This window comes from Chrysemys picta, chromosome 7, assembly GCF_011386835.1.
Source record: "Chrysemys picta bellii isolate R12L10 chromosome 7, ASM1138683v2, whole genome shotgun sequence".
Taxonomy (NCBI): Eukaryota; Metazoa; Chordata; order Testudines; family Emydidae; genus Chrysemys; species Chrysemys picta.
The window spans coordinates 79,572,063-79,596,150 of record NC_088797.1 but is presented as its reverse complement, the minus strand read 5'-3'; the positions used below and the strand labels follow the sequence as shown (position 1 = coordinate 79,596,150).

The 24,088-nt window shown below is 44.0% G+C and overlaps 1 protein-coding gene across 4 annotated transcripts in view; it reads left to right on the top strand.

Annotated features, from left to right (window-relative positions):
• The first annotated feature begins 17,865 nt into the window (after positions 1–17,865).
• CCDC6 (coiled-coil domain containing 6) overlaps positions 17,866–24,088 on the top strand; it is an 83,693-nt gene continuing 77,470 nt past the window's right edge. For 2 of the 4 annotated variants that reach the window (XM_024101165.3, XM_005307467.5), the window contains exon 1: positions 17,867–18,197. In XM_024101165.3, the coding sequence (XP_023956933.1) occupies positions 17,931–18,197 (267 nt within the window). In that variant the 5' untranslated portion in view covers positions 17,867–17,930. Of the gene's footprint in view, positions 18,198–24,088 lie in introns of all 4 variants that reach the window. The other 2 variants (XM_065553393.1, XM_005307466.5) reach the window with 2 other exon arrangements.

Sequence of the window (24,088 nt, the reverse complement as noted above, 5' to 3'; positions counted from 1 at the left end):
CATTCCCCCTCCCTCAGTGGCGCACTCTCCCCGCCCTCACTCACTTTCATTGGGCTGGGGGCGGGGGTTGGAGAGTGGGAGGGGGTAAGGGCTCTAACTGTGGGTGCAGGCTCTGGGATGGGGCCAGAAATGAGGGGTTCAGGGTGCAGGAGAGGGCTCTGGGCTGGAGCAGGGAGTTGGGGTGCAGGAGGGGGGTGAGGGCTCCAGCTGGTGGTGTGGGCTCTGGGGTGCAGGTGGGGATGAGGGGTTTGGGGTGCACAAGAGGGTTCCAGACTGGGGGGTGGGGACCAAGGGATTCGGAATGTGGGAGGGGGCTGTGGGTTGAGGCAGGGGGGTTGGGGTGTGGGAGGGAGAATGCTTTCCGGGCTGGGGGTGCAAGTTCTGGAATGGGGGCCAGGAATGAGGGGTTTGGGATGTGGAGGGGGCTCTGGGTTTGGGGGGAGGGGCTCAGGGCTGGGGCAGGGGGATGGGGCTTGGGGTTGGGGGCACGGACTTACCTCGGGCAGCTCCCGATCAGTGGTGCAGCGGGGCTAAGGCAGGTTCCCTGCCTGTCCTGGCTCTGTGCTGCGACCAAGAAGCGGCCAACAGGCCCAGGCTACTAGGCGGCGGGGGCCAGGAGACTCTGCGTGCTGCTCTCGCCCGCAGGCACCCAGCTCCCATTGGCCGGGACCTATGGCCAATGGGAGTGTGGACCTGATGCTCAGGACAGGGGCAGCACGTGGAGCCCCATGCCCACCCCCCACCCACCTAGGACCCAAGCTTGCTGGCGACTTCCAGGGTGCAGCATGGTGCCAGGACAGGTAGGGACTAGTCTGCCTTAGAGCCGCAGCACCCCTGACCGGACTTTTAACGGCCCGGTCGGCAGTGCTGACCGGAGCCGCCAGGGTCCCTTTTTGACCGCGTGTTCCAGTTGAAAACCAGACACCTAGCAACCCTAACTGCAGTAGGGAGTAACCTGGGGAATCAGACATTAGTCTGGCTGTGCTGCTGGAAAGCAAGTCAGTGTGTTTCGGTGGGATCTCCACTGACTCAGTGTTGGGACCACCCGCCACTGTTAGACCTGGTAGAGTAAGGTGGGCCTAGGTCATCTTACCCCCCATTACCAACCTCGCCCCTGGGGTGGAAGCCTACTCATCCTAGGCCTGAAGGTCTCTTTCTTGTTGTGGCCTGCCCCAGCCTAGTTGTGGGCCCCTAGTCTGTGATTACTATCTGCTCCAGCCTGAAGGTTGAAGTTAAAGACTGCTTGCTGCTCTGCCCCGCTCAGAGGGCCAGAACTATAGACTGAGTTGCTGTCTTCCCAAGCCAGGAAGCTTTTGGGCTATGGGCTGTGTGTTGCCCAGATGGCCAGGGCCTCTAGACTGCCAATTGGCTGTTGTTTGCTCTCTTACTCAGTAAGGCAGAGTGGCCTCCTTCCAAGCCTGACTGTGAGGGACCACTAAAGGCACTCATTTAGGCTAAATGCATAACTAATTTATAGCTCATTTGTAGCCAACAAGAGTCGCTGGGGCCTTCGTGACAGCCCTTTGTGCAGCTGTGGCGCACATTGTCGCTTACTAGGTTCAGCGGTGGTCTAGAAGAACTGCATCACGCCATTGAAGATGCCATTGCTTGGCTAGACAACTGTGCACATGCTAAATATGTGTATAGCTGTACCATGCATGTGCGATGTGGCCATCACAGATGAGTCCCAGCAAATCTTTATACCATGCCACACCACTGTATATTTGTGTCTCTATTCATGCACGTTTGTGCAAGTCTACATGTGTGCCTCTTTCTGTCTCATATACTATATATAATGTATGAGAAAAAAGCTACACAGCAAGGATTAATACATTGTGGAGCAGGTTAAATAAATGGGGCTGGGGGAATATTTTTTCTCCTTTTTTTAACAAAATGCAAAAATGTTTTGACCAGGTCTAATGGAGAGAGAAGCTAATAGAGAGAGAAAGAAAGTAATGAAAGGAAACTAAAAATTATTTGTTCACATAATAAATTAGAACACCCATCGACTATTCATAAACCCAGTATGGTTTCCTAACATCGCTGTGAAAGGGCCTGGTGACTAGGGCTGGCGGGAAAATAAGAATTCTGTTTTGAAAAAAAAAAAATAAAAAAAAATCAAGGTTTAGAAAAAAATTTTAATTTCACAGCTGAATGAAGTTTTTTGTGAAAAAACATGAGAGAGAGAGAGATACCTGCTCCTGAACAGTCAGTAGCTCGGTGGTTAGGACACTCACCTGGAATGTGGGAGATCATGCTGAAGTCCCTGCTCTGCATGATTCAGAGGGGAGACTTGAACATGGGTCTCTCACACCTAGGGTAACCAGACAGCAAGTGTAAAAAATCGGGACAGAGGGTTTGGGGTAACAAAAGCCTATATAAGAAAAAGCCCCAAATATCAGGGCTGTCCCTACCCACCCCAGCCCGGCCCCCAGGGGTTGGAGGGGATGACAAAGGGGCAATTTGAGAGAGGGCCAGTGAAACAATATGATGGCAGGAGGACGGCTCGAACAAATTTGAGTGAATTTCATTGTGGCCTGGTGCACCAGGTCTCTGTGCCACTGTAGCTAGAGTGGCCTCTATGTGTAGCATGCTGCACCCTCACATGCCAGTTGCTAAAACCACAGTAGCGCCTTTCAGCTCTGGGCACTGGCCAGAAAGCAGGACGGACCCGTTACCTGGGGTCAAGGCTCTCCGGCAGGGAAGGGCAAGGTAAGGAGTGGATGGGGAGGCATGGGCTTCTGGGAGAGGATGGTAGAAACGACTCGCTTAAAGGCTGAGGCTCATAGGCCAAGGGGGCAGAGCTTTTTGGAAGGGTAGGAAGGCCTCAGTTTCAGATTTTCGCATCTTCTCCAGTTGGTATTGGCTATTCTGGGATGGAAATTCCATCCTCGCCATGAGAACTTTCCAACTCAATTTCCATCAAAACCTACGTGTTTCCCCAAAACATTTCAGTTTCAACTTTTATTTAGTTGAAAAAATACCATTTGGTGAAATTTCTTTTGACTACAGTAGAATCTTAGAGTTATGAACACATCGGGAATGGAGGTTGTTCGTCACTCTGAAATGTTCATAACTCTGAACAAAATGTCCTGGGTGTTCTTTCAAAACTTGACAACTGAACATTGACTTAACACAGCTTCTAAACTTTACTATGAAGAAGAAAAATGCTGCTTTCCCCCCTTTTAGTAGTTTATGTTTAACAAAGTACTGTACTGCATTTGCTTTTTTTGTCTCTGCTGCTGCTTGATTGTGTACTTCCGGTTCCAAATGAGGTGTGTGGTTGACTGGTCAGTTCATAACTTTGGTGTTCGTAACTCTGAGGTTCTACTGTAGTTCTACTGCTATCGGCATGATTTTGAAAGACAGTCTCTTCTAGTTTTAACACAGCTCTCAGTTACAATAATGTGCTACAATTCATTTCCCATCTGCAGAGATTGTCTCATCAAATTATTGCTATTATTTTGTTGCTGTTGCTATAATTATTTTAATATTAATATTACCACAGCATGCCCCAAGCACAGTTGAGATACTGTTGTGCCGAAGCACTGTACAAATATACAAAGAGACAGTCCTCATCCGAAAGGATGAGTGGGGGGTTGTGAACTGGGCTTCCCAGAAAAGTGGAGCAAAGCCAAAAGATAGGGCATCCTCCAAATTTCTGGTATTCACTTATCCTTTTAAATTGAGTAAAGAAGCAATTGGTAAAATATTTGAAATGCAATCTAGAGGTGACCCAGACTGCCTCTGATTCTGATCACAGAGAGTAGAGAAGGAAAGACCTATTATGTAATCTGTTCCAGATGCTTTCTGCCAGTGCAGGACTGTTCCCTACGGTACATTTCCTAGTGTGTTGTCCAGTCTAGCTTTAATGTCCCAAGTGATATGGGGGCTTCTGCCATTTCCCTTGGAGACTATGGCCCCCAATTCAGCAAAGCACTTAAGACTGTGCTTAATGTTGAAGTCAACGTGATGTAAGCACAGTTTAAAGTTAAGCACACTACATGGTTTGTTGAATAGGGACAGATTTAAGCAGATATTTACATGCTTTGCTGAATCAAGGTTTCAGTGCATGTGAGCCAGCAAGGAACTTAGACACATGAGTAGTCCTACTGAAACCAATTGAAATACCAGCTGAATCAAGCAGATAGAGCTTTATGAAGAGAGAACACTGCTTTAATTTGCAAATTAAATTTTGAAGAAATAAGTTTCCTTTGGAAGGAAAAGAATGAGGCAGCTAACGAACTATCATGTCAAGGACTGATATCTTCCAGATTCCCAGAAATATTTCATATTCTGTCTTCTCTGTGGCAACAACTCTGCTAGAGATAATGATCAAAATGAAATCTCTTGTTCTTTTAGGAAGGACAAAACAATTTTCACATGAAGATAACACATCGTTACAATACAATGTCTGTTTTCAACTCGAAGAACACACTAACTCCTCAAATTAAAGTAGATATTTTCTATTGAACTGTTATTAACTGTTCAGGAAAGGATTCAATTTCTGTCCAGTATTACATCAAGGGAGATATCCAAATTATTTCATGGGGTAGTTCGCATTTTAAGAGTTTTACATTATACCCCAATAATTCATCAAAACTATTGATTCCTAAATATTTTGTTCAGTTGCTAAAAACCTCTAAAAACAAGTCAGGCATGAATTTGTTAAAGCAAATTCCTTTTCTCGGGTCACAGCTTCAGTTTCTGTTATATGTGCTATAGAGCAATAAAAATGATAAGGTTTAATGAGAAGAACCATTTTTAGAGGCTCATATAGTAACTGTTTTTCTGGGCAGCACTGTAATACCAAAAGTATACCCTTAAAACATAGATACAGGACAGAGTGTTAACCTGGAAGGTTGGAGAAACTTGCCACTAAATAAACAATGGTCCCCTAATGACTGAAAACTTGGTTGATTTGTTCAGCACTATTGTACAATAGAAAATCCATTTTGACATTTAGTGTAATGCAGAAGAGCTCTCATTAGGTTGTTCATGGACTTTAGTTAACGAGCAGGGCTGACCCTAGACCAAATGGCACCCCAGGCAAGGAGCATCTTTGGCACTCCCTCCCTCCATTTGTTAAACTTTTGAATACCTTACAATACCCTGAGCCCGGTGCCCCACAAGCCCAGCACCCCAGGCAGTCGCCTGCCCCTAAATCTGGCCCTGTTAACTAGCCTCCATGTAGTTCAGAAAGACTATAATACAGCTCACAAAGGTTCCAGTGCTTCAATCTTCATATTTCAATGAGAGTTTAGTGTGTCTGAAGATTGTAGGGTCAGAGTCATAAGCCTCTTTTTATTACATCAATCTATTCCAATTCAAATAACCTATTCCATTACAGACGGCACAACATCAGTATTATGGCCCAGATCCTCAGGTAAGGTCGAGGAAATGCACCACACTATCCAGGGAAAGGGATGCAAAAGTGGCTTTAAGTCGCCTTTATGCTTACCAGATCATGAACCTTGCCAGAGTATAACCTGCGCTGCTCTAACTTAAGGAAGCTGCCAGCATCCCCAAGGAACTAGTACAGCAGCTAATAGTGAATAGTGGCTCTAAAGTAGTGAGTTCACTGTATGATCAAGCAGGAGAAAAACATGGTCTCTGAGTCCTTATTTAAAAATACAAGTGTGAAGGAGTGTACTATCCTACAAGGGACAGCCTGGGGTGTAATCAAGGAGGTCCTGCCCGTCCCCAGGGCTGGGCTATTTAAACAGGAAACTGGGCAAAGGAAAGGAAAGTAGAAGTCATGAAGACTGCAGCAGGTGGTGGTTATTTTTCTTTTAGGCTCTAATACATCAGCCTAACCAGAGTTTATGGACTTGAAATTGGGAGCTCTGAACTAGGGTCCTGAGGTGAGGGCCTTATGAACTCTTTCTTGTAATTGTTCCATCTCCTGTTGTCTTCAGATGAAGGCTGGATGCCTTTCTAGAGGAAATGTTTTAATCAAACACAGTTTATTGGCTAACAGATTTATTTGGGCATGAGCTTTCGTGAGTAAAAAACGAAAGCTCATGCCCAAATAAATCTGTTAGTCTTTAAGGTGCCACCAGACTCCTTGTTGTTTTTGTAGATACAGACTAACACGGCTACCCCCTGATACTTGACAGTTTATTGGGCTCAGTACAGGGGTAACTGGATGACTTGTTTTGACTCTATGGCTTGTTTTATACAGGTTAAACAAGTTGATCTAATGGTTCTTTCTGGCCTTAAAATCTACAAGTCTGTGAAAACCCACTGCGAAGAAATTATGCCTGAGTAGCCCAATAGAACCTGCATTACCATATTTTGGACAACTGCACAATTTACTGTGAGTGGCATCTAATTTTGGTCTTGGTTTGTGGCTGGAGGTAGGGAGAGTATGACCATTTCCCCTGCAACTTGAGCCCTGTTCACATGGCAACATGAAGCTCTTCTGTCGTACTACCAAATTTAAGGTCAACTTCAATTAATCTTTCTAAGAAAATCACATTACTTGTTCTCTGAAATGGAGGGAACACACCTTATTGCCATTGCTTGTGATTTATAAACCAAAAATAAAATAATTAAATATCTAGCCCCACAAAGACAAAGAGAATAAATACATTACAGCAGATACAATTCCTTTCTATATTATAACCCATTAAATAAGAATAAAATCTGAAATTCACTGTGGAAGAGAATAAAAAAGTATTACATTAAAAGATATTAAGGATTTAATTAACTCAAAACAATGTTGCCAATGTACAAATGACTTTGTTAAAAGACTAAAACCCACTTCATAAATAATTGAATAGCCAATTACACAGGCTTTGTGAATGGTTTATTCAGAAATAATGTTGATGACATTATTCCATATATTTAACAGTACAGTGTACAAAACATTTTAATTTCACTCAAACCCACTGCCTTTTTTCAACTGCAACTTTAAAACAATATAACATTAATGTATACAGTTATAATGAAATATCATAGCCAAAATGAGATATGTGTATTAATATATCTTAAATAAAAACAAATAGAACAATTAAAGCTGAATAAAATAAAAAATTCATCCAGTTTCTATGCCTTAGACATTTACCCTGAGGAAACACATTATTTTTCTTTTCACAGAACAAAAGCTAAACATACATTCTTGTGATTATATCTCTAAATCAGTAACAAGAGAAAATAAACGTAAAAAGGGCTACTTACTGCAGTAGCTCTTGTTCTATGGCTGTATTACCTGCCACGCTTGGTATTTGCCAACCCTAGAAGTTCGAAAAACATGTCGGACTTCAAAAAATCATGAGATTTTTTAAAAACAAAATTATAGCATGTATTTTGGTCTGTTTCTGTATTTTTTTAACTTCCCCTGCCCACAATCAAGGTTCATGTGACCTAGTGTTCCCAGCTCTCCCAAATGTACAAAGTAAGGTGCTTCTGGTCCCCAAGGTTTCACTGGCTGCCTAATGGTGCAAGTTTTCCAGTTTCTCCCCAAACCAAAAGTTTCTCACTGATTAATTCAGCCCCAATTAATTATGTGCTCCCCTAATCCCTATATCAACTTTGCCTCCCACATCTGCCCATCTAGCAACCCACAAGTTCCATCTCTGCTCTTCCTACAGCTCCAGGGATTCTTCACCCTCTCTCTTGGGGCAGGAGAGGGGGGCACTATAGCAGAATCATCTCCTTTCCAGGCCTGGGGTGGAAAGGCAAGAAGATCTTCACTCACTTCCCAGGCCTGGTGTTCCAGGGACGGGGAGCAGAGAACAGACTGAGACTGAGGGTCACCAACTTTCTAATCGCACAAAACCGAACACCCTGCCCCTGCCCGCCCCTTCTTTAAGGCCCTGCCCCCACTCACTCCATCCCCCTTCCTCTGTCACTCACTCTCCCCCACTCTCACTCACTTTCCCCAGGTTGGGGCAGGGGGTTGGAGTGCGGGAGGGGTGAGGGCTTTGGCTAGGGATGCAGGCTCTGGGGTGGAGTGGGGCTGTGGATGCGAGGTTTGGAGTGCCGGAGAGGGCTCTGGGCTGGGGCAGAGAGTTGGGGTGGGGGGAGGATGAGGGTTTGGGCTGGGGGTGTGGGCTCTGGGGTGGAGGTGGGGATGTGGATGCGGGGTTTGGCGTGCTGGAGAGGGCTCTGGGCTGGGTCAGGGGATTGGGGAGCGGGGGAGGGGGAGGGCTCTGGGGTGGGGCTGGGGATGAGGGGTTTGGGATGCAGGAGGGGGTTCACGGCTCGGTGTTGGGGTGGGCATGGGCTCTGGGAGGGAGTTTAGGTGTGGGAGGGGCCTTCAGGCTGGGGCAGGGGGTTGAGGGTGCAAGAGGGGGGTTGGGGTCCCGGCGACACTTATTGTGGCTCTCAGGAAGCAGCCGCCAGGTCCCTGCAGCCCTTAGGCACCGCCCCCACAGCTCCCATTAGTTGTGGTTCCTGGCCAATGGGAGCTGTGGAGCTGACACTAGGAGTGGGGGCAGCAGGCAGAGCCTCCCTGGCTGCCCATGCGCCACTGGGCCGCAAGGACCTGGCAGATGCTTCCGTGAGTTGCGTAGAGCTAGGGCAGCCAGGGAGCCTGCCCTAGCCCTGGCCCCCGGTGCGCCGCCGACTGGACTTTTAACAGCCCAGTCGACAGGGCTGACTGGAGCCGCCAGGGTTCCTTTTCAATTGGGCATTCCAGTTGAAAACCAGACACTTGGCAACCTTAAGACTGACTCATTTTTCAAAGTGAGGGAGGAGGGAGCTACCTCTTCTGTTATGCACTCCCTCCACTCACCAAGAAGGGAAATCATGGTGCATCATGGAAGACGTAGTCCAACTGGGGATGCTGGCCTAGAGAGGAGAATGGAGCACTAAGCACCCAAAACACAACTCCCATAAGACACCATGACAACATTTCCAAATCAAACTATTTCAAGTTTTGGCCGAAGTATTTTGGTTTTCAGTTTTGCACAGAATGAAAAGTTTGTTTCCTGGGGGTTGGAGGGCACACTTTCTGACTAGCTCTAAAAATCAGGTCTGTTTTGCCCACATTACTGCAACCAGAATTACTCTGGCTTTCTCCTGCCAAATCCTCTGCACCCTGAGTATGAGAGAGAGACTTAATGGAGCCCATTTTCCCAGTATGAGAGAAAAGGCACATGATATGCATTTCACCTATCTGCCCACTCAAAGAAAAACTTTATATATTTGTTGTTCTATCTTGTAACAAACAGGTCCAAGTCCAGATGACCCGCTTACTTAACAAATATCAGACAAGCCACCAAACTTCGAGTGGCCATTTGTGATAATCTGTACCTTTTTTCAACACAGGTTATTGACTATGTGGTATTGCTGCATTGCTACCAGGAGCAAGGCAGATACTGTCGACTTCTTCCAGGTGCAGTAATCTCCCAGATGGATGGCTTTCTGACACAGAAGTTAACAAGCACCCCCAATCTATTCAGGTAATAGTGTGTCTTTGGGAATTTGCACTAGTTGCCCTTACTGAACTTTAGGAGAAGGGACCTGAAACTCAGCCTGATGGCCTTTTGATCTATTAAACTTTATGTCAAACCTTGACTCCAAAGGCCTGCAGAGAAGGCCGAGAAGGCCAAGAAGTGCTGGGCAGGATGATAGCCCCTCAGGCTGGAAACTGAGGCAGGCCTCTGCAAAGCCATGCTTGGCTACGGGGAGTGCTGCACACCTTTCACATTGTGGTTAACTGGCTGCACCCTTTAACTATTCATTCCTGGATTTTCTAATATTTGGGGGAGGAGGGTTTATGAGTGTAACACATTTGAGAAAAGAAAGTTTTAATATTGGTTTTGGGCAGAAGTTGGACTTCGGTGAAACACATTTTCATCCTTAAATCTTTTAAAATAAAGATTTTTTACTATGAATGTGTAAAGCTGCTTCCATTATAGCACCAGCCTTGGTCTAATGCCTGTAATACAAGTCACATTTATCTGTAACATGAAAAACCAACAGGGAGTCAGTTTTAGAGTACAGCCCTGATTCCAGCTTATGTGAGATGCATAATCTCTTTCCCAAAAGGTACGCTAGTTCCTCAAAGGGCTAATGGATTCTCCACAGACCTGACCTGGTATTGAAGAGGTACAGAGCATCTTGATGAGGAAATAGAGCAGAACCAATTGGGAAAGCAGAGAACGCATACAAATTCAGTTCCAATTGGAAAATACAGTTAGGCTCTTCAAAGATGCAAGTGAAAGAGACATAAAAACATGATCACAGCCAAGTTAATCTTTCTTAGTCTCCACTCTTGCTCATAGGCTGTTTTGGCACTGTTTCTCCATGGGCAGGGCTACAGTAACTGCTGCATTAGATACCTCTTGCTAGTGAAAAACCGCTACTGACATCCAATGTCTCTGCAAACCAAACTGGCCCTGGGTGGATTTTCTGCGGTTTTGGTTTGTATTATTAAAGTTGCTTGGGCAAGCTGTAGCATGCTCTGCAATGCTGATTCTAACTGGCTCGCAATGAACAAGATATCTAATATCAGACTACTAACTTCCGTGAGGAGATGCTCTCTGATGTACATAAGGTGCATTTAAGTGAAATAGTACAACTTTCCATAGATTAAGAGAGTAATTCTCAATATAAATCAGCTATTCCAGTATGGAATTATCTTGTGTCTTCTTAGCCACTGTGAACTATATGATCTAGACAAAGAAAATGACTCGTAATGCTTGTAGGTCAGCCAAATAGCTGGGCAGGAGTCTGATATGATTGGGATCTTTTTCTATTCCTGAAGAGACTTCACTGCTGACTCTTCTTGAGCTTTTTCAAATGTTAAATGTGCTACTCTGCAGTATATAAATCCCAGCTTCACAATAAAGCAGACAAATAGAAAAAACTCTGAGGTCATGATCTAAAATATAAGATCAATAACAAAGTGGAATAAAATATTATGAGCTAACCACTGAGAGGAGGTTTATTTCCGCAATATATAATACATTATACAGAATATATCCAGCTCCGGCTAAAATGAGCACTAACATTGGATGCTAGAATGGTGAAAATGACCATGGGAATCCAATACATATGCTGCAGTGATGCTCGCTGAGGTACTCTCTGGAGAAGAATTGGAAATTGTGAATACATTTGAATGTAAGTACTAACCTGTAGTATTGAACCCCCACATATATTAGCCTGGATTCTCAACCATACCCCATGATTGAACTCAGACAGCTGATGAGAGCAGGGTTATGAGGGGAGAAAACTGGTCCTTCTGAGCCACCTTTCCCTTTCCCCTGGGCTGGCTGGGGCCTGCTGCTATCTGCTATGTTGTATTGTACTAAGAAGCACAGCATGAGCAAGAGATCCACCAGGAAGAGCAGTGAGAAGAGACCTGGAGCAAAAGAGGAGGAGCCTGGAGCCCCTGGTTCTCTATTCGGAATGCCTGGAAGCAGACGGAACTCAGCAAGCCCTGTTGACCAGAGTAGGAACTACAGGGAAGACTCAGCTATCTACCTGTGTCCTACTGAGTATAACTGTGATGATGGGGCAAATGTATTTCACACCAAATGAGTGATATTTGTAAGCATGACAGATATGGCAATTTCCTAGACAAACCTTACTGCATTACGTTAAACCTTACTGAATAAAGTTTAAGTATTTTAGGCAGTACCGTATTAAAAATGCAAACATTTATATATTATTGTGGATTGTATATAACTTCTTTAAAGGAGAAAAAGGACTAATGTAAGCTCTGGGAAGTGTTATAAGCTTCAAAGGACTCTTTTAAAACAATGGGCCAGACAAGACTGAATGTTTAGTTGTGTGGGTTTCCTAGAAAATATGTGGGAGGATGGGAATGCAAATTACCTACCTCAGGATGGACCCATCCTTTGGAAGCTAGGCCTTGATGAGAAAGCCGTTGTGCAGCTGATTACCTATTCACGATCTCTGTAGATTGAAGACACAAAAGTGGATAAAAGAATGAATCATATGTTTATGTGTGGGCTTGTTTTGAGCTAACAGCTGTTATGAACTTATGACTACAGAAAAATACTCTGGTGGGGTTGGGTGGACTGTCCACCGGCCAAGCACTTGTTGGAGTTGGGGTGAGAATTGGTAAGCTTATTAGCATGCATGTAGGGTCTTTTATTGTTTTCCCTGTAATGCTTTCACTTTATGAATAAATATGTTTGCTTAGAAATGGCTGTGTCTAACTTAACTGTGGCAACAACACTATTTATAGTCTCTGAGGAGAAGGCAAAACAGACTATCTTGTGCTGTGTGCAATTCTGGTCTCCCATGTTTAACAAAGATGAATTCAAACTAGAACAGATGCAGAGAAGGGCTACTTGTATAATCAGAGGAATGGAAATCCAATCTTATGAGATGAGACTGAAAGAGGTTGGCTTCTTTAGCCTAACCAAAAGAAGGCTGAGGGGAAATATGATGATCTCTATAAACACATCAGAAGGATAAATACCAGGGAGGGAGAGGAGTTATTTAAGTTAAGCACCAATGTGGACACAAGATCAAATGGATATAAACTGGCCATCAACAAGTTTAGGCTTGAAATTAGATCAAGGTTTCTAACCATCGAAGGAGTGAAGTTCTGGAACATCCTTCCAAGGGGAGCTGTGGAGGTAAAAAACCTAACTGGCTTTAAAGCCGAGCTTGATAAATTTATGGAGAGGCTGGTATGATGATACTGTCTACAACAGCATGTAGCCCAGGGGTGGGTAAACTTTTTGGCTCGAGGGCCACATCTGGATGGGGAAATTGCATGCAGGGCCATGAATGTAGGGCTGGGGCAGGGCGCTGGGGTGTGGGAGGGAGTGTGGGGTGTGAGAGGGGGCTCAGGGCAGGGGGTTGGGGTGCAGAAGGGGTGCGGCAGGGGGCTCAGAGCAGGGGGTTCAGGTGCGGGCTCTGGCCCAGTGCCACTTACCTGGCTTCAGGGTGGCAGCGGTGTGCACTGGGGCCAGCGCTGGCAGGGCTCCTCATGGGGGGGGGTGAGGGGGCAGAGGGCTCCGCAAGCTGCCCTCGCCTGTTGGTACCTCCCCTGAAGCTCCCATTGGCCACGGTTCCCCATTCCCGGCCAATGGGAACTGCGGGGGCGGTGCTTTCAGGTTTAAACTAGTGTAAATGGTGGATTCTCTGTAACTTGAAGCTTTTAAATCCTGATTTGAGAACTTCAGTAACTCAGCCAGTGGTTATGGGTCTATTACAGGTGTGGGTGGATGAGTTTCTGTGGCCTGCAACATGCAGGAGGTCATACTAGGTGATCATGATGGTCACTTCTGGCCTTAAAGTCTGAGGGTACGTCTATACTTACCTCCGGGTTCGGCGGTAAGCAATCGATCTTCTGGGATCTATTTATCGCGTCTTGTCTAGATGCGATAAATCGATCCTGGAAGTGCTCGCCGTCGACGCCGGTACTCCTGCTCCGCGAGAGGAGTACGCGGAGTCGACAGGGGAGCCTGCCTGCCATGTGTGGACCAGCAGTAAGTACCTTGTAGTTCGAACTAAGGTACTTCGACTTCAGCTACGTTATTCATGTAGCTGACGTTGCGTATCTTAGTTCGAACTGGGGGGTTAGTGTGGACCAGCCCTGAGTCTATGAGTGATGCTGGGGAATTCACAGTGCAGGCAGGAAACTGCAGCCTGGAAATATCCTGGTCAGGAGCGAGAGAGACATATGTTTTCTCCCAGGAGATGTGATGGCTGGGTAGCCAGAAGCCTGAGAGTGGGTGCTCTGGGTTGACCATAGGCGGAATATTGGTGCAGTTGCCCTGATGTGACAGTAAGCACCACCTCAAAGCGAGTCTTGTAAAGGGCTGAGCATACTGTTAAATTTTAGCAAAAAATAAATTATAAGTATTTTTATAATACTGTGGATTTTATAATGGGTTTCTATTTCAGTAATGTAAATTCATATTCAGAGCCCTGTTGTGACAACGTTTGGTTTCACTCAAATCATTTTTACAGGAAGCTGAAAATTAGACACACTTTCCTTGAAATAACAATAAAAAATAGTAGAAAAAAACCCGTAAATTTGATCTCATTTGCATCAGCAAAGAAGAAAATGGTGTGAGCATCTTTCCAAACTTCTTCAAACATATGCACTGCACTATTCTTCAATATTTGTATGATTTATCAGAACACCTATTTTTTCCTAATTCCTGATGAACATTTATTCTCCGGAAGCCTTGCAGGCCCCTTTAAGGGAGTCAGGCAACTGAAAAAATGCTGACTCTATGCAGCAAGGTTCCCTTTCAAAGCAGTTGGTGACAGCCAGCAAGAGTAAGCCAACCTGCTTCATGCCCTGCCAAGAAAGAATGTCCATGCTGCAGTAAAGCAGTGTGTGGAAACCAACGGATATAATGTGATAAAGAGCAGTGTGAATGTATATATAGGCAAGCCAGATCCTCTGTAGGATGAATAAAGTGGAAGGAATGCTGTTATATATGTTTCCACATGGTGTTATTTCTAGTTAGCCTACTCTTTCACATCACTTAGACCACTGGTTTTCCAGAATCCCAATCCAATGTAATGAGATGTTTGGCTACTGCTATCCGACCCAAATAAGAATTTACACTGGACAAGAAAGATATTACAGACATGCTTAGCTTAAGAAAATCAATATTTCCTATAATTTGCCATATCATTATTTAGATGATTTAGATAAAAGGAAAGTTTCACCCATTTTGAGACTCATAGTAGCTTGAAAATTCATAGGTTAACAAGCACTTCTCACCATGCAGAAATGTATTTGATAAAATGTTTCTAAATTGCAGTTCATATTTCTGAGCAGCCTATAGGAAGCAGCCAGCTTGCTGAAAAGTTACATGATTTTTGTTCACTGGCAGCCTGGGAAACCCAATGTGAGGCTGTGTGAACAAGGTTTCATTTTGCTTTAACAATAATACAATCATTTAATGAGATAGTCAAAATGAAAATAATAGCCCTGATTCTCCATTCTGCTAAAGCAGCTTTACACTGGTGTTATTCAAGTGAAAGCAATGGAACTACTTAGGCATAAAATTGATGCAACATAGAAGAGCATCAGATTCTTATTACCACCTTAAATTATTATAACTGAAAGAAACTGTAAAAATCTCATTTTCACTATCTATTATGTTTGTTTAGGTTTTGTGAACAGTCAAATTAGACTAAGTTTCACTGTATTTTTTTTTTCATCGTATCATTTTCTGGTTTTCATGCAATAACAGTTCTGTTGCATTTGGATTCATAGCGCTGCAGAGGAATATACACACACACAAATCATTGCTTGCTTTAATTACAGGTAAATATTAACGTTTTGTAAAACATTAGGGCTCCTCCAATCCTTCATTGTGATTGTGCACAGGATGACTGCTACTCCTGCATGAAGCTCCTTGCTCTGTGTGGGCAGAGCAGTCTCCACTATGCAGGATTGAAGCCATCGTTAGTAATTTGTTTCTCTTTTTTACACAAAACCTAAAGTTTGGGCATCAGCTGTTTCATTACATATTTTTTAAAGTATGTCAAAGTGCTCACTTTAAAAGCATTACCATTCATTGAGAGATTATTAAATCAGTAGTAAGGCAGGATGAACTTTTTTGCACTCTATTAAAATGCTCCCTGCCCCCCTCCCCCACTGCCAGTATCACGAACAACACTGGGTTCTATCCTTACTCAGAATCTGATTTGGCCACTGTTCTTCACATTGAGTAGTACTTACGCATGTGAGGAGTCAAGAGGAGCTGGAGTACTTAAAAGCTCTAAAGATGAAGTCACTCTTATTCTGGTACCTCAACAGAAATAGGGGTGCTAAAATTTAAGTACTCAAGTTTGTAAATTTTGGCCTTAGTCTTTTGTGAACCCAGTTCTTAATACCATGTTGCTACCCTAGCAGCCTCAGGTCCTAATACCAGGAGGCTCAGTCTAGAATGCTGGGGTATAAATGCAAAAAATAACAAAACAAAGCACACATTCAATTTGCTAGGGATTTTGTTACTGGAAAGGATGGGAGCAAGGGAATGTGTTTTGTTTAAATCTGTTTAATTTTTTGTTGTTCTGCTCCATTTTAGCTCTGAGTCTACTTCGTCATACATGGATGGACCTCATAAAGGGAATATAAAGGAATTTCAGACCGGTTTACAAGAAAAAAATCTTTGGGCCTTTTTAAAAAAAACACTCTACTGGATAAATACAACACACTAGTAAACTACTGTTAAAATTAGCAGTGCAGTTCCACCATTCATTCCACTAAAGGAAATTAAGGCTGGAGCTTGACTGTAACTACTAACTACACTGGCAGGAATGAAACTCATCACCTAAAGTTCTACAAACAAATGTTACACATAGGCCATGGTCTTTCAACTTGTTCAACATGGATGGACCACTGAGCCTATGGGGAGCCCCACTGATTTCCTGTGTCCTAGATGTTTAAAAAGTGTGACACACACACACACTAAAAACTGCAGCCCCTATCCTGTACTGAGAACCATGTGGGTGGAATCCTACCCCCATGCAGAGCCTCAATGAAGTCGGTGGGTCATGCGTGGTTACAGGTTTCTTAATGCAGGATCAGACTCCAGAGAAGAATAATATAACCAAGGTGAGAGAAGATATTGCAACCCAGTGCTTATTAAACTCAATCCTTACTATCTACTAGTAGGGAAAACAATTCTAGTCTAATGCTCCAAACACAAGAAAGGTACAAGAAAAATGTCCTTGAATTATCATAAATAAAGCACTTCACATCAAGAACAAGGGAGAAAAACTCTACATTGATTATTTTGTTAATTACATTAAAATATTAATGTTCTGAAAAATATGTTTGCAACTTTTTTTTAAAACCTAACATTTGGCATAAACAGTTTGACATTATTATCAATAAGAAAAACTACATAATGCTGCCAGAGAGGAAAGAGCAGAAATTGCCATAACCTGCCATCAGATGAGAAATTTACGATAATTAATGGACACATAAGTTAAATCTTCAAATTCTCTTACCATGGGGAAATCCCTGGATCAACATTTTCTATATACTCGTGTTACCTTTTATACAGTTCCATAAAGAGACATGGTGTTTATTAGACGTAATAATAATGATAGCATCCGAAGAAGTGAGGTTTTTACCCACGAAAGCTTATGCCCAAATAATTCTGTTAGTCTTTAAGGTGCCACCAGACTCCTTGTTGTTTTTGATAGCAAAGCTTGACAACACAGCACGCCAGGGTGTTGGGAGGGGTATTATTCATGGAACGCCATAGGTGTGCGGCAAATTACATGCAATGGGGATGGGAGGTCGAGGGCTGAATAATGCAAATACACTTTTCCTCCACTCTCCATAGGAGTTTTAAAATGAGGTAATGTTTGCAGCGCGGGCACGGCTGCTCCCCCTGGAGGGGTATCTGACTGGCTGAGTTTTGTTGGCGAGAACGGGGAGCCACTGTCCTAGCCACGTGTGCCCTGGGGTACCCAGCAGGATTCTTTGTTAGTAGCCCCCTTTCCGCTAATGACGTGTGGGTCCCTGAGCGAGCCGCCACCGTGGGACACTGGGGGTGACTGGAGGAGAGGGGAGGGAGGGCTAGGGTGAGGTTGGAGGAGGGGTGCAGGAGTCGGGGCGGGGGTGGGGACAGAGGACTCGCAGCAGCTGGGCAGGCTGCGGGGATTTCTGGGCGGTGGTTTGGAGCGAGAGGCTGCGGGGGAGGTCTGGTTGCGGGAACTGACCGCATGGTCAAAGGAGGGAGAAGTGCGCCCCGGCGGGGGCGGGGCGCTCCCCGCTGCCCTGGCCGCGCAGCGCCGCTCTCGGGGGCGGCTGCAGTAGCGCCGGGCCGCGGGCGGTGTCGCTGTGGGCTGGCAGTGCAGCGGGCAGCTCCCCGCTTTGCCGGCGAGCGCGGCTCGGAGCCTGCGCCCTGCTGCCCAGCCCAGGCGGTGCGTCTCGGCCGACCCCGCCCCCTCCCCTCTTCCCTTCGCAGGCAGGCAGGCAGGCAGCGGCTGGGTGGGAGGCGGCGGCCGCGGCGATGGCGGACAGCGCCAGCGAGAGCGACACAGACGGCGCGGGGGGCAGCGGCGTGGCGCCGGCGGGCTGTGCGGCGGGCCCCGGCGCGGGGGGCGGCAAGGCGGGCGGCATCGTGATCTCGCCGTTCCGGCTGGAGGAGCTGACGAACCGGCTGGCCTCGCTGCAGCAGGAGAACAAGGTGCTGAAGATCGAGCTGGAGACCTACAAGCTGAAGTGCAAAGCGCTGCAGGAGGAGAACCGCGACCTGCGCAAGGCCAGCGTCACCATCGTGAGTGCCAGGGCAGCGGGGCGGGGCTGCCGGGCAGCCTGGCTCGGAGAGGGGGCTGCGGCGCGGTGGGTTGGGTAGGGCCGTGCCTGCCCCCGCCAGCCCGGGAGGGAGGCGCCCGGCTACCAGGCGCCGCTGGAGGTGCCTGGCTGAGAGGCGGCCCTGGGCTGGGCGGGTTTCCCGCGTCGCTTTGAAGGGGGGACCTGCCCGCTGGGAAGGGGGGAAGGTCCCGGGTTCTTGGGCGACTTGCGGTGGGGTTGCTGGGTTCTCCCTGTGGTTTGGCTTGGGGTGTGGGAGGGGACCCCTGGGCATCCCCTCGTTCGGTGGGTGGCTTTGCCCGCCATGCCAATGGCGCGGGGTCCTGAGGCGCTCTCCGCCGTGGTGGTGGGGGTGTAATTACCAGAAAGAAGGTGCTGGAGCAATTCATAAGCTGGTGACGGGAAAGCGACACATGTTCTGCGGTGGGAAGTGTCTGGGGGAGAACCCGGTGACCTCGGAAACTCCCAGCGCTTTGCACTAGGAAGGGTTCTGCCCAGGAGCCTGGCGGTGGGGGGCACCGTGTTTGTACCCCACACTGTGATGACAACAGATGGAGGAGGTCAGGCGCTTACCTGACAGATTTTCGCTGCTGTTTTCCTGCTGCTTGCTACCTCCTTGTAGAAAGGTGGCTAAGGGGGGGGGGAAGGGGCTCACCTAGGCGTAAACGTTTAGAGCACCTTGTCTGGCGGCTGGGTTAAAAGGATTGGAGGTGCTGCAGTTTGTTTGGGTTGGGTCTCTAGATCTTTGGCTTAATTGGAAATAGTTTAGTAAAGTTTTAACATCCTGTATGCTGATAAGGGCCTCAGGGAACTACCACAATAGCTGAGTCTGTTGGCACATAACTGGGTTTAAAATACTGGGTTTTAATAGCAGGGTTTGATGCTGTGCAGCTCAAACAAGTTTCCTCCTGCCAAACCCTTCAAGTAAAATGGATCTAATCATAACACATTCAGAGCTGTCTAAGTCTTAATGTATTCTTGCATAAATGGAACATTTTTCTTCTTTCTCTCTTTCTCAAATGCTTGCAAAAAATTTTAACTCAGGCTAAGTCTTTCAAAATAGGTGTCATATGAATTAGTTTATTTAAAATATTTTCCTATTTTATTATTCCTTACTGTATGAAAACTAGAGTAGAGAATGAGCTATAATCAGCCTCCTTTAAGATTCTATACTTTCTGCCTTTTGTTTTACAGTGCTTCTAAAGTATTGTAAATACTTACTGCACTTGGTTATGGCCCTGATCCTGCCATTGGGTCTGCCAGTGTAAGAGTCCTCTGGAGGGGGCCTAAAATTTGCAACTCAATGCGAAAACATGCTGATTTCCTCACCGTGGCTAATGAAGTACAGTTGCTTACTTCTGTGCTAATAGATGGTTTCTAATCTATATGGCTTTATTTGGTAATTGATAATCAATATGCAAATTTATTAAAATAGATGAATATTTTAAGGGAAGTAAGTGTATTGGGATTTGTGTAGAGAGAATATAGACATTCCATAAAGTCACCCATAGTAAAGAATGTTGTTGAATGGGATGGAGGACAGTTCATTTAAGGATACATAATTTATGGATACACTCAGTACATGTTCAATTCACACTCCTCATCTGAGAAGACAAGTGGTAAGAAAATATGCAGGTTACAGTATTTTAGTCGTATATTTAGAGCACGCCCCATTTTACATGAATAGATTGGATGGAAACTCATTTAAATTAGTACTGAAAAGTTGATTTGTAAAAATAGTCTTTAAAATAAGACTGTTTAGCATCATTATTGCAGATGTAGAAACATAGTATTAAAACGTGTAAAACTTAAATGCCCTTATCAGGGGTAGGCAACCTATGGCACACGTGCCGAAGGCGGCACGTGAGCTGATTTTCAGTGGCACTCATACTGCCCGGGTCCTGGCCACCAGTCCGGGGGGCTCTGCATTTTAATTTAATTTTAAATGAAGCTTCTTAAACATTTTAAAAACCTTATTTACTTTACATACAACAATAGTTTATATTATATTCTAGATTTATAGAAAGAGACCTAAAAACGTTGAAATGTATTACTGGCATGCGAAACCTTAAATTAGAGTGAATAAATGAAGACTCGGCACACCACTTCTGAAATCTGCTGACCTCTGCCCTAGATAAAAGGACACAGTTATTGTAAACTTTGTCATTTTAAAACTTTGAGAAACACATTGCCTTAACCTATGTGAGGAAGGGCCATTGATTTATGAACACTTAGGAGGATAATTAGAACTCTATCTGCATCATGAATTATGGGATTAGGTAATCCCGAGTAAAATAAATATGTAAATATGATTAACATGCAGCTGTTCTAGTTTACCATTGTTTTAGAGTTCAGGTGCTTTTAGGTGAATAGTGGTTGTGATTGTAGTTAGAATTTCATTATCACAACTAATATGCAAGCATATTGTTTTATAATCATGAGCAACATTCTGTGGCATTATAAATAACCCTACGTACTTGTATGCATTGAAATTTGGACTCTGCTCTGCACACCATTACTTAAGTGAATAGACACATTGATATGCAGGATGAGTCTCTTAGAGTGCAAATGCTCGTAACTGTCCTTTCTGATCTTTTATCTGTCTCTGGCCTAGCAAATTCTTAGTTTTATTACAAATATATTAGCAATAACTTGGCTACCCACTTTACTTCTTACTATTGGTGGTATGAGTATATAGACTGTTAGATTTGGTGGCTAAGAAAAGGAATCTGGAACTCATCAAGAGAAACCTAATAGCCATTTGAATGTCCAGCAGGATGTCTGCAGGAAAAGTGCATGAAATAGAATACAGTAGTATTTTGGTGCTATATTTGTCATCCTTGACTAATCAGGGAAATGCACAGTTCTGTTATTACTTTACAAGAGGCATATGCCATGTTTTTATTAAATTAAATAATGTAGTATATCTTCTGGCCCAGAAATGAAGGGTGAGGGATCTTATCAGAGACTTCCTTTTTGCCATTTACAGTGAGATGATATACTCAGCATGGTTTCAAAAATATACTTGTTTGTGTGTAATTTCTAAAGAGAACCATTAGATTTTTGAACTCATTTCCAAAACTTGTAGTCTGGGGTTTTCTTTGGGGACTGAATGCATTCACTATTAATCAGATGTTAACGTATAAACAGGTGCTATTTTTGTTCAAATCTAAAATCCAGTAGTGCAATTTATTTTAAAATATCTCAGAAGAATAGAGAAAAGAAGTACAACATATCTATGGCAACCTGTGGGCACACCAGAAAATCTAACATCTTCAGAAGGATCTCTGTACAGTTAGCTCTTATAAGTGGTTCAGTCAGTAATGCACGACAGTTTAGAATTCTGAAAATAGAATGAGGTGACATATTGATGAGCACAAAGGGGAGAACTAGAGTGCAGTCACTTGTCTGAAATAGTTGCTGAAGTATAGAAAAGAGATGATTAGGAAAATAAAATCAACAAGGAGAGAGTGATGGCCCTGGAGGACTGTTCACAATTTCTCTGTCATATAGAAGTATATATTTGTAACGTATGGCAGTGCAACAGAACTAGAATTATAGGCCATTTACCCTTTCTAAAGTCAACTTCTTGCTCTTTTGACATTTTCAGCCTATCAGTATTAAAGTTGACATGCAAGATGTCCGTTAATATGTATTTTTTTTAAATAAAATATTGTATCAGTGTCTTGGATCAACAGAAAACATAACTTTATAACTAGGGCTCTACCAAATTCATAGCCATGAAAAATGTGTCACGGACCGTGAAATCTGGTTTCCCCTATGAAATCAAGTCTTTTGTATTGTTTTACCCTATACTATACAGATTTCACGGGGGAGACCAGCATTTCTCACACTGGGGTCCTGACCCAAAAGAGGGCTGTAGGAGGTGGTGTTGCTTGGTTATTCTAGGGGTGGGATCACGGTATTGCCACCCTTACTTCTGCACTGCCTTCAGAGCTGGGTGGCCGTAGAGCAGTGGCTGCTGGCTAGGCACCCTGCTCTGAAGGCAGCACCCCACCAGAAGCAGTGCAGAAGTAAGGGTAGCAATACCCTGCTATGCCACCCTTACTTCTGCGCTGCTGCCTTCAGAGAGTGGCGACTGCTGGCCAAGGCTCCCAGCTCTGAAGGCAGCACAGAAGTAATGGTAGCAATACTGTGACCTACCCCTCCCCCCCACAATAACCTTACAACCCTTCCACAACCCGCTTTTGAGCTAGGACCCCTTCAGTTACAACACTGTGAAATTTCAGATTTAAATAACAGAAATAATTAAATTTACTACTTTTAAAATCCCGTGACCATGAAATTGACCAAAATGGACCTTGAATTTGGTAGGGCTCTATTTATAACTTGTTAGGACTTTAAACCATCATTAATCTAAACACCTTTGCATTCCAAATATTGTCCAATTACTCCAATATAAAAATGGTTGGAGACCACTTTTCTCTGCCTTTGGAAAGGTTTAAGTGAGAGCTGATAGAGGGTAAGTGTAAATAAATGTTTAGTTGGGGAGGTGTGTAGAGGAAAACAGTTGTTCTTCTTTGCTTGTCATTTACTCTACCTTTTACTAATACTATATAGCTTTTTGTATTTACTCCCTCACAACTCAACCCAAGTTCTTTGTTGGTCTTGCAGAGAAGTTGTAAATGTATGTAACATGTTTATTTCCTATTATAGAAATGACTGTGATGTTACAAATCAGCTTTGATTTCATCACAGGGTAAAGATGAGCTGAGGAGGAGAATGTCCATTTGTGTACAGATAAAGTACCAAGATGAAATTGTTTTAAATGAACACAAAAGTATATAGATGAATGTGAATCTTTCCATCATGTTGTTTCTTATCAAGGACCCTTGCAACACACATATTTGTACTCCACTGTGTTAGCACTGCAGACACTTTAAAATTGTATTGCAGTTACTTAGTACTCTGTGCTCTTTCACCTTTAAATGTTGCCAACGTTCTCCTTTTGTTTTCTTTTTGGCAAACCTTTATTTCCCCCTCCCTAATAAGGCTGGCTTTTGTTAGTCTTTGTATGTGTGCCCCATTATCACTGAATTCAGCATGAATGCAAACAGCTTTTGAAATTGTTTAAAAGCTTGCTGCAGTGTAGCAAAGGCACGCTCACTCCTTTTTTTTTTTTTTTTTTTTTGGGTGTGTGTGCGTGAACTTCTTGGTGGCAGAGGGGTGAATTTGAAAATGGATATTTTGTGCAAAAAGCCTGTATTAAAGTGTGTTTCTACATGGAATAGTCAGTCTGGGGGGAAAAGGCATCAAGATTTTATGTTTGCGTGTTTACTAATTCCATATCAAATTTGGTAAAATATGTCAATACAAAGATTTATTTGACTGTCAGGCCTGCAAATTAAGTTTGGGCACTAAGTATTTTCTTCCTTATTGTCACCAATGATTGCACGCCAAATAGAGAATAACTTATACTTGTGCAGCTGCCCCATCTTGAAATTATGCCCTCACTCTTGTGTAACCACATTGAAGGCTGTTGTTGGGATGATTGAAGTTTGTGCTGTGCTTTAAAAACAAAGCACCGTACAGATGTGAAGTATTATCAGATTACATACGAAAACATTACATTAGGAGAATGTAATGGTTACAGTGTTACAAAGTCAATCACTAAGAAATTCCAGAAGTAAGTTGCTTAACCTTAATTTCGCTCCCTTGTTCATATGCATTATGATAGTCTTTTACTACATCAATACATACCATTTTTTCCACAAGATCCTTGCCTTATTCAGTACGTTCGGTGCCTGGTACCAGGGTAGATAAAAATAACTCCTTTAAAAATCTGATTTTTTTATTTAGATCATGAATTTTTTTATTTAAACTTTTAAAAAATGA